Genomic DNA, 11449 nt, shown 5'->3' with positions numbered 1-11449 from the left:
AAAAGTTCCAGAAGAGGATGGTTTGCCAACGTTTTTCTACCAACATTGTTGGGATATTGTGGCTCTTTCTTTACTAGTGAGTAGTGTTGGGAAAAACCGCACTGTGACTAGTTCTATTACTAATACTCTTCTAATACTCATATGTAAGATTGACCACCCAGAGTTTCTCATTCAGTTCCATCTATTGCTACGTGCAATGTGATTTATAATCTAGTTATTAAAATAGTAGTGATTCGTGTGAAGCCTTCGTAGAATAATGTCATCTCTTCATATCAATTTAATTTTGTTTTTGGGAGAAATATTCATCATAATATTATTATTGTTCAAGAGATTTCACACGATGAAAATAATGAAAGAGGAAAAGGTTTTTCATGTCAATACCAATTTATTTGAAGAAGACTTGTGACAAATTGAATTAGAACTTTGTCACGCAATGTCGTCAAGACGGTAAGTTTCTGTTAGACGCTACGCTTACGTATCTAGAGGGGGTAAATAGATACCTCAGAATTTATTCGGATTTCCTTTAAAAATTATGGCGAAAGCGTTTAGGGATTGACTCGCGTCTATTCCGAACCGCGACGCGCGACGGGAAATATTATATATGTTTTTTTTTTAAAACCACAAGCTGATTATGATGTGATGATGAAAACTATTAGAGAATCAACAAGTTATAATGCTATAAATCGATTAAGTGTTTGCTTGATTAAACTTGTTTTCAATGACTTTTATTTATGAGGAAATCAATATATCAAACACTTCGTGATAATGTCCAAATTGAACTATGAATCAATGTGTGATGACTTGTGATGTTTATACAAAATCTTATCACACAAGTTTAACACTTGATACGTTAATCAATTTGCAATTATGACCAGAAATAAGCACAACGTAAACGAAAAGATAAAAGCAATAAGAACACTATATTTGTTCAGGCAGTTCGTCGATCGTCCTCGCTACGAATACATCTGCCCCCAATTCCAAACGGGAATTGGGTTGTCTTTCATTATGATTGAAAAGAGTTTATACAAAGAAGATAACAAAGCAATAACGATAAACCGAATATGTTGATTCTTTGTATCTTCTTTCCCTTGATCTTGAGCCAGATCAAGTATCTTCCAAGAGCTTATCTTTGATTCCCTTTCTGCAGTGTTGTGAATTGCTCGAACCCTTGTTCTTCACCTTCTACACTCATGTGAATCGTTGATGAAGCCTCTTGACAAAACCCCCAAAATTCATCAATCTTGGAGGACAAAATCCGCAAATTTTATTCACCAATAACCCCACAAATCTTCACCCACTGGGAACCTTCAATTCTTTTCCATGGACGTTATCGATCTTGATCACAAACCCTCACCACAAGAATTGTTGTGTGTAATTGTGTTGGAGTTGAGAAGAAGAAAGAAGATGAGAAGACTTTGTGTATCTTTCAGTTGTTGGTGTTGGAAAAAAAGCTTGAATAATTAACTCAGAATGATATATATATATATATATATATATGTGTGTGTGTGTGTGTGTGTGTGTGTGTGTGTGTGTGTGTGTGTGGGCGCGCGCGCGCGCGCATAATTTGGGAGGTTTTGAAGTGATAGGTCGACCTACTTCATTGATTGGGTCGACCTGTTGAGGCTCTGGGTCGACCTAAAGGCAGTTGGTTTTGGTTCTTGTGACTTTTCTTCATTTTAGGTCGACCTAGGTATATGATTGAGTCGACCTAAATGGAACAGAGGTGAAACTTCTCTATTCTCTTCATTTTGCGTCGACCTAAGAACATGGTGGATCGACCTATCTGAGACAATTTCTTCTGCTGGATGAATGAAGCATTATAGGTCGACCTAGACTTGTGGTGAGTCGACCTAAGATGCCTTTAGAGTGCCAAAATCTTGCTTTTCCTTATGTCATTCACTTGTAGCTTGATATTTGTTCAACTATGATGTTTGCCATGAATCGAAAACTCTTGGTGAGTGTATACTTGCACTTACAGTTTCTAGAAGAATTAATTAATATAATTTAACATTGTATTGCTTAATTGACTTTTAAAATTTTACAAATAGAGGAAAGTTTGATAGCTTTGCTCCATGTAAAGATATTCGTCTAGGTGAGCAAACTTATTGTATCAAACATTGTTTAAATCAATTTTTTTCAAGCCACTGGCCTAAAGATTAACCCTAATAAGACTAAAAAAGTTATCCTCAACTTCGACATGAGCTTATGCAGCGTATAGGATTGAGAGAATCCTCCGGCTTAGGAAAGTTTATTGGGGAAAACATTATCCCTGATAAAAAGTCTAGAGCATATTTTGGCATATTACTAAACAAGTCGCATAAGTGATTGGAACAATGAAGAATTACACCAAGTCAATTTTTTTTAAGTTATATCCCTTACTCTCATATGTAGTATGCAATAATTCTTACAACAATTGATAATGGGTTAGAAAAATTAAAATGATAATTTATTCGGAGAGATAATGAGATAACCTGTAAGGCATCTCATCGGTTGATAAATTTGTTGCATACCCAAGGAGCATGTTGGTTTAGACATCAAACATCCTCAGATATTGGATAAAAAAATTTCTCTCTAAAATACTTTAGAACTTAGACTAACCCTAATAAATTATGGTGTCATGTTTTCATTAAAAAGTATGACATGAATTAAAACTTGTGGGAGAATATAGTTTGTTAGGCGAATGATTCACCTTTATAGGAAGCTTTAGTGAAGGTTCGGGACCAAATTTAGAAAGAAAAAAATTGAAAATTTGAGGGTGAAATATGACCAAATTTTGACTTGACCATTGGACTCCAACATAGTGACCCCTTTTCTTCAATTTGGCTAAAACTGATATGATTTTAGATTTATATTGATTAAAAAGATGTGATCAATAGATGAAGGAAATTGAACCTTGATCTACTTCAAAACTGGTTCAATATTGAGATGGTTAATCTCGTAAATGTTATCCCCTCTATACATGAGGATGGTGCAAACAAGATAGGGTGGGGTGAATACAAGGATATTGAATTTTATGTTAGAAATGCATATAAATATCTTTTTTCTCCTACAACTGTTGTTGCTATTGATATTAACTGGAATATAATTTGAAAGTGGAAAACCCCTAATCTAATCCAGCCTATCATTTGACTTATGACACATGAGAGATTTTTAATAAACTATAAACACATCAGAGATTTTTGACAAACTATAAACGTCACAAGTGAAACCCAACAATTTGTAAAAAAAATTGAAAAGATCTTGTTTCTTTTAATAAAATGACTCAATTTTACTCTTATTTTTGTAGGGACTGAACTGCATACAACCTTAAAGAGGACATTGTGGGTATGTTATCTTATTGATACTTGTGGAAGTGGAGCAACAGAGAAATTTTTGAAGATGGCTTTGGGTGTTCAAAAAATTCAAAAAAAAAAACAACCATGCATTTAGTGAAGTAAATAGAGAAGGGCTACGTGTAAAGAATGATATTAGGCTTTTGTGAGTGAGCCACCTAATTCTACTCAAATTTAATTCAGATATGTATCTCCGAAATATTTTATAACACGGAAAAAGAGAGTATATGGATGAATAAATACAAAGTCAACTAAATAATTAAAATTAAAAAATACAATTACAACTCAAATAAGAAACTATTAAATTGAGTCAAAAACCTATTACAAGAATGGTAAAAAAACTATTAAAAGAATGAGACACTATAATTATCACTAAAAAATTATTCAACTAAATTAAAATACAACATGATTTATTGTTAGATACAAACAATTTTGTTCTCACTCTAAAACCATTTTTAAATTAACATCACTAAATAAATTTTTTTATATGGTTTTTAAAATAATTTAAAAACATTTTCTATAGTAGCTTTATAAAAAAACAAGAATAAAATCAAAGAATGTGGATTCCAAATAAATCTGCAGGGTGTAAAAGATCAGAACTCAGCCGAGCCAGGTGTTCTAGGAAAAGGAATCACATCTCTTATATTGTCCATTCCTGTTGCAAACTGGATAAGTCTTTCAAAACCCAAACCAAAGCCAGCATGAGGAACTACAAACAAGATACAGTATAAAAGTCACTGGCGAGTTAAAAGTAGAAAGACAGTAAAATGCTAATTTAGTTAATTTCTTACACATAATAATACTATCATATACTATTCTAATTAACGACTAAAGGACACATTATTTGAAATTTATTTGAGTAGATAGAGCACTGATTAGCAAAAAAAAAAAAAGAAGTAATCTATTGTTTTAGGAACTGTGGTTCATAATTTGACAATGGAGAACTCGAGAAAAGAGGCTTAAAGAGAAAGAAGTCAGACCTGATCCATATCGACGCAAATCAAGATACCACCAATATGCTTCCTTATTCAACTTTAAATCATCTAAACGAGCTTCTAAATGCTCAAGTCGCTCTTCTCTTTGGCTTCCACCAATAAGTTCACCAATCTAGCAAGGAGAGAGTGAAACTAAATCATAACAACAGTAATATAGTTCTGCTAGTCCAAAAACAAAAACATACTAGAAATTACAATGGTCTATCAGGCTTCACCAGCCCATGATCATTAAACTGTATATATACCTTGGAATAACTCCTCTGTTATTTTCACTGGACAAACAACCCAAGCCCAGCTTAATAACCTTAGTCAGACAAAATCCAAACCAAACCCAAGTTTCTACTCTTTCGGATAGTACTGAGAATTTGTTACTTACAAACACTACTCTATAGTGGTTATATATTAGATATATCTTATAATTACCTTTGGAACCAACATGTCCATAGCTGCAACTGTCTTTCCATCATCATTCTGACGCATATAGAATGCCTTAATATCCTGAAAACGTTGAATAGAAAATGTTGAAAATGTTTTTCTTAACTTTTTTAGGCCTATATATATTGCCTCAAGGATAGTATTTCTTATTCTTTCATTTACAGTGTCATCCATTTTAAATGATATTCACAATGCCGTTGTTTATTGTCTTTGGTGTACTGTAGCTTGGGCACAGTGAACAGAAAATGAGTGCGAAAAGTAGCATGCCTTTGGATAGTCTCTGATTATAACTGGGCATCCACCAAATGCCTCTTCAGTTATATAACGCTCGTGTTCACTCTGCAGATCACAGCCCCATTTCACCTATGCAGCCAAGTAGAAGAATATGTCAAATACAATTTGGAAGTGCCTTACAAATATAAAATTATAAAGCTAATACAACAATAACAGCAAGCACTTTTGTCATTGGACTAGGTTAGTTACACATATCGATTGTCAATAATGGTAATAGTGTTTTGAATAGTGTAGCCAATTTTAGATTGTGAACCAATCACAGGCTAGAATTGGACAGTGAATGTCCAAGGACAGGGAGAGCAGCCACAAAAGAAACTACACAACATCCTCTAGTTCAATGGGCCACAGGCTAAAGCTCTTTCTTTCACCTGCCTCGAGTTTCCAACTCTAGTCAAGAAAATGTGAAAGCATAATATTGAGAGTACATACTGCAACTGTTCAGAAATGTTAAAATTTTAACACTCACATTAATAAAATCTATAGTTAAAAATTAGTGATTTTGCTTTTGCCCAATCACCATGACAAACTTTTCTAGATGATTATCTTTTTTATTGATATACATCTCTATCACCAGTGATTTTAGGGGTGGCAAAACGGCCCGCCCGCCCCGCCCGCCGCCCGCCCCGCCTTAAGCCCGCCAAAAAACGAGCGGGGCGGGCATGCCCGCCAAGTGAAATGGGCATACAAATCATGTCCGCCCCGCCAAGATGGCGGGTTGGCGGGCGGCGGGCTTGCCCGCCTATTTTAATTTATATTTTTTTTTCATTTTTTAAATAGATTAATAATTTTTTTTACCTCTTAATTAAATTTTTCACTTATTTTTTAAAACAATTTTTTATAAAAGCAACTTTTTAACAAATTTTACTTAAAATAATATTACATATATTTACAAATAAATATATAAAATAAACCATTAAGAATTGAAATTACTAGAATTAACTAAAAAAGAGGGAATTTTGGAGGAGGGGCGGGCTTTTGCGGGCGGCGGGCATTGGCGGGGCGGGCATGGCGGGCGGAGGGTTTTGGCGGGGCGGGCTTTGGCGAGCGGCGGGCCTAAATTCCCAACCCAACCCGCCATTTTTTGGCGGGTGCGCGGGCGGCCTGGCGGGCCACGGCCCGTTTTGCCACCCCTAAGTGATTTAGAGTTTAATACTCTTTTGTTTGTTCCTTGTAGATTTTGTTCTGTTTGGCTTGCCTTTTGTGCTTTTTTTTTCTGGTTTTTTTGAAGTACTTCTGGTACTTCTTCTTATCTATGGATTTTTGGTTTCTTATTTAATATACCATTTTCTTCGCCGTTAAAAAAAACAGAGCTTACTTGTGATCTAGAGTCTAAAACAAAGTATCCGCTTTCAACTATGGAAGATGAAAGGCATAAAACAAATGCAAGAAAATGAGGTGAAAAAGAAACAGTCAAATAAAAGTGTATGCATATTGAATAGGTTTGTTACTGGAGAAAAAATAGACAAATGCATTACCGGGAATTCAAATTTCTTATTTGCTCGTGATAGCAGGTCTACCGCTTCAGTGTAAGTTATTTGCAACACGTCTTTCTCTGCTACATTCTTTTCACAATGCAACAAAAGATTACACAAAGTGGGTGCTAGTAATTAGAATAAACATTTACAGGTAAGAATCAAATAAAGACCAGTAATATGATGGTTACACTGAGAGCTCATACACTCAATCGATCAATGATTCCTTTATCAATCCATGTATTAAAAAACTCCATGTCTTCCTTGCAGTTATCGAGAATGTGTCTTATCTTCAAGAAACAAACACATGAAGAACACAAGCTTTAACGCGAGAAATAATGAAATTGAACTTCAAAAAATAATCTAAAGAACATGGTACTCAATAATAATTGTGAAAGGTTACATACAACAAATTGGAGATAGGCAGTTGCACAAGCCATGTCATCATTTAGATCAGCAAATGCAAGCTCCGGCTCAATCATCTGTAGAAGCAAAAAGATACCTATTCTTTGGATTTTGTTTCACAAGTCATGTATAAGAATGACAGATTTGATTAAAAAAATGTATAAGAATGCTAGATAAAACTCAAACATTAGACTAAGAAACAAAAATACTGAGGTCATGGTTTCAATCTCTAGCAAAGGAGAAAAAATAATACTAACTACTAACAATGTGCCATTAAAAAAAGAGAAACGAAATCACTGACCCAAAATTCAGCCAAGTGCCTCGAAGTGTGAGAATTTTCTGCTCGGAATGTGGGACCAAATGTATACACCTGCATCAGTAAAGACTCAATTTATTTCAATTTGATTCTTACATGCTGGATTTTAAATAAGACTGATGCATGTACAAAATAATAAATAAATAAAATGAAAAGGAGAGAAGGTGATGTGTATTACATCAGAAAGAGAAGTAGCATAAGTTTCCGCATTAAGTTGGCCTGAAACAGTCAAAAATGCTGGTTTTCCAAAAAAATCCTGACACAGAATGGCTCCAATTAGAATATGTAAAATACAATGACCACATTGCACTCATATTGGCTGTTGACAACTAATATCAAAAGAGAACAGATATGCATATGACTCACTTGTGACCAATCAATTAATCCGTCCTTCATTTTTGGAATAGCATCAACTGGAGAATCAGTGGTTTCATGAGAATTTGGTATCTGTAAATTTAAAAGAGAAACAAACTGAATTTATAATAAGACAAAAAAATCGCAAATATTCATGACGAACTTGTAACACGCTCTTGGCATCATTTTTTGGTCATGGAAATCAACTCCCTTTCTTGTGGAAGGTATTTTATCAGGGGGCTGCTATGAGTAGTAAATATTAAATAAAGTAATAAACTCTGCATAAAAAAGATTTGTTAATCTTAAATTATATAGAGCTAGACAATATTTTCAAGATATGAGTGACTACATCAAAGAATCTATGCTATAACAAAACCTTATGCTCAAAGGCTAAAAAGTAAAGGACGATATAACATGTCTAATTGGGGCAGGACAGCTTCCCCCATAGGCAAGGCTTTGTAATAAATATTCTAATTATGAGATTTTTAGGTGGGCGGGGAAGACGAGTAGGATAATTATTCCCTTGAGCATTCAAAGTGAACCAATAACATAAAATGTGATATAAATTATTCATACAAAGAGAAAGTATCTCACGAAACGGTAAATACCAAGGTAGTAACACAAAACTGTTCACCCGCTCCCTCACAATCTGAAGCTGTGATAATAGGACTTGAGACCCATACAAACCCATTTTCTTGGAAGAACTTGTGCGTAGCATAGGCCAATGCATTCCTAACCCTTGCAACCTGAAAATTTTACAACATCAAAATAAAACAATAATAGTGAAAACAAAAGTCAGATTATTTTATGATAGAAAATAGTAACCGAATATTAAGAGTCCACAACGGGAATCATGACAAGGAAATAATGAGCTTATTAACCAATTGAAAGTGAACTGAACAACAGAAATCTCTCCTGCAAGGACTTTCTCCTTCTACGACTGAGCTACTGCTCTGTTTTCCCAAACTAAAGCATCAGAATCCCCTTCTACCATTTCCTTTTCCCCCCATTTTTTAATTGAGCCTCTTCAACAAACTAACCAACCAAACTATTTGGAACCCCTATGATCCTACTCTTCTATCCTCAATCCAAGTTTAATTAGCCCCTTGACAGACTCTAATGCACAGAAAATACATCAAAACAGTCCAAAAAGACGGAAGGAGACTAACAAACAGCAAGTAAAAAAAATTATTGCCAAAGCATTCTATACCAAAATTCTGTTTGCATTGAAAAGTTAAATGATTAGATCTTCAACCTATGAAGATGACACAAACTGGTTCAGAGCCCACCCTGGTTAATAAATAGCAAAAGGACGGAAGCTACAACATATGGTATTTCAAAAATTATTTATGGTTGGTTTCGAGCATAAAATCCAATACATAACTCCTATTACTTGCATTGTTGCCAATGGCAGATGGCAGAGAGCCAAAACCCTGCCATATCAAAGGACGCTTTGAGACGTCGTTGTAGCATATTATGGCAGGAAAACCCATAATATTATGGCGGGAAAACCCACAATGTCGGCCGATATGCACCATAGCGCCACCATTGCGGATATTTTATAACACTGACTACTTGAAGATACAATTGTAGCATAACAAAAAATACCAGAAAAAATTTAGAGTGGTATTGAACCAATTTCTTGTTTGGATTATTTATACATACTATTTTACATACATACATGACTTAAACTCTGACTGTCACAGTAATTTGGGGTAACATGAACAATCAAAACACTCAAACTAGTTAGGTGGTCTGGCTCATATTTTATGTAGTCCACGCATTGCAATCACATTCACACCAGTCATGCCCTACCAATAAATGGATGCATCAAATTTTGGAGATGACTATCCCCACCCCCCACTTATTGCTTGTAAATAAATTCTTCGTTACAAATTACGAGAAACTGGTGCATATTCAATCATCTAGAAATTGACATCGCATAATAGGATGGATGGAAAACAAGAATATTAAAATTTGCAGTGAAGGAACTGATCCTTTTTGCATAATGAGGCGAAGGCATAAGCAGGAAGGTAAACATATGCTAAAGAAAAGAAAACCATACTGCGCCAAAAGTATTAGTCCTTGCGCGAAGATGTGCTTTTGTTCTTAAAAATTCTCTGGTGACTCGTTTCTTTTGGATGGGAAAGGAGGGATCACTCTTGCCAACCTGATTAATATAAGACAAAGTTTGTTAAAGATTTAAATGAGTCTATTAACAGGTATATTTATCGAAAAAAATGAATCTATCATAGTCATTTGCAGAACCACAGTTCCTTTCAGTTATATTATTGTAACAAAAAACCAAGTAAAAGCATAAAGAATATAAAGAAAAATAGCGGTCTAAACTGTATAATCTGGTCTAAAATAGAGATGCAATGCTAATATCAAGCCATGCAAAACGACCACTGATTTTTTATTACAACATTATTGCGTTTTGCAGAGCATAAAGCAAATATATATTCTTCAGCAGTACCAAAAGCCCGGAGCAAGCTCTTTCTTAAGCATCTAGCCAAGTGAGACTGTCAGCACTTTGACATAAAACACACACATATCAACATGTATTAAAATTTTATGTTAATAAAAATTGAACTATAAAATGTTAAATTTAACAAATGCAGCTAGAGTGGCAAAACATTGTAGGGAAGAGAAGTCTATCCAAAATTATGTTGCTATATACAGGGAAAATAAAAATGGGGCAAAAGGTTAAAACTTAAAACAGAACAAAATGCTGATATATCTTTCAAGCACTGTGGCACCAACATCTCTAAATTATTACTAGTGTCGACGTGTCAAGTGTCAGTGTGGCGTTTCCGGAGTCGGTGCTTCATAGCTTGAAAGAGAACAAAAACTAAGAGACCTTGGTATTATTGTTAAGAGTAAATAAGAATTAACTTACCACTACTATTTTGCTAAGCTTCAATTCCACTTTCTGTTTTGTTCCTTGGCTCTTGACCACAACTCCTTGCACCCAAACAGATGCACCAGTGGTTATCAACCCGGATTCTATCTAAAAATAATAATAAACTCATTTAATTGAAAACACAAACACAGAATCTCCTTTCATAACAAGTAAGAGTACTAAAAAATAACAAGTAGACTAACCTGATCAAAGCCTTCAACCTCAGAGTCCAACACACATTGCATGTTAGAAAGGCACGAACCATCGTTAATCTAAACACAAAACAACTCAATCAGTTATAAAATCAAAACTACATTAGGTTAATTAGAAGAAAGTGCAATTGAATTGAATTAACCTCGAGGAAAGTGACGCTACTCTGAAGGCGAAGAGTGCGAACCCATCCCTGGAGGACGAGAGTGTTGCCGAGGCTGTCGAATTGTTCGGATTTAACGTCGGCGACCTTGAGCTTCTTCCGGAATTGCGGAACCGTGTTGGTGGAAGGGAGAGTTGCGGTGCAGAAGAGACGGCGGTTTTGGGAGGGGAATGGACGGTGAAAGGAAGGTTTAGGTAATGAAGTGTTGAGATGGAGTGAGAGATAAGCATAGGCGGCGTAACTGTATGGTTTTGCAATGCGTAACGGCCTTGTGGCCATTGCAACACTCATTTGCTTGGTTTATTCTTCGACTTCGTTGCCGCTCTCTCTTCACTTCTTACTTCTTTAACAACTCCTATATCCACGGATAAATCATCAATTTATTTAATTTCATTCTATTCTACCATTTCATTCTATTTCATTAATCTTTATGTATTTACACTTAACGATTTTGAAATAATTAGTAACCTTCTTAATCACCTCCGGCGAATTTACTAAAATACTCCTTGTTTCGAAAATACATTTCCGAAAACGTATTTTTATTGAAAAAAAAGGTGTTTTCGGAAATGCA

At 34.9% G+C, this 11449-nt stretch overlaps 1 protein-coding gene across 1 annotated transcript; it reads right to left on the bottom strand.

The window, feature by feature from the left end:
* Window positions 1–3762: 3762 nt before the first annotated feature.
* On the bottom strand, window positions 3763–11247 carry LOC131638454 (asparagine--tRNA ligase, chloroplastic/mitochondrial-like). Its single transcript, XM_058909015.1, has 15 exons — window positions 10861–11247; window positions 10709–10777; window positions 10503–10613; window positions 9669–9773; window positions 8212–8349; window positions 7616–7696; window positions 7428–7505; window positions 7235–7303; window positions 6936–7010; window positions 6735–6818; window positions 6532–6618; window positions 5030–5125; window positions 4751–4825; window positions 4313–4439; window positions 3763–4041 (listed from the first exon to the last, which is right to left on the bottom strand). Exons 1-15 carry the CDS (start codon window positions 11167–11169, stop codon window positions 3926–3928), a joined length of 1620 nt encoding a protein of 539 aa, XP_058764998.1. The 5' UTR covers window positions 11170–11247; the 3' UTR covers window positions 3763–3925.
* Window positions 11248–11449: the final 202 nt, after the last annotated feature.

This window comes from Vicia villosa, unplaced genomic scaffold, assembly GCF_029867415.1.
Source record: "Vicia villosa cultivar HV-30 ecotype Madison, WI unplaced genomic scaffold, Vvil1.0 ctg.002318F_1_1, whole genome shotgun sequence".
NCBI lineage: Eukaryota > Viridiplantae > Streptophyta > Magnoliopsida > Fabales > Fabaceae > Vicia > Vicia villosa.
This window is presented reverse-complemented; position numbering and strand designations above follow the sequence as displayed.

What these genes read in the sequence shown, in the direction of transcription:
- LOC131638454 (XM_058909015.1), bottom strand. Translation starts at nt 11,169, where the DNA reads ATGAGTGTTGCAATGGCCACAAGGCCGTTACGCATTGCAAAACCATAC. An exon ending in GGCACTTGGCTGAATTTTGG is followed by an intron (nt 7,011 to 7,234) that starts GTCAGTGATTTC and finishes TTGCTTCTACAG; the next exon opens with ATGATTGAGCCGGAGCTTGC. An exon ending in TAATCAGAGACTATCCAAAG is followed by an intron (nt 4,826 to 5,029) that starts GCATGCTACTTT and finishes CAACGTTTTCAG; the next exon opens with GATATTAAGGCATTCTATAT.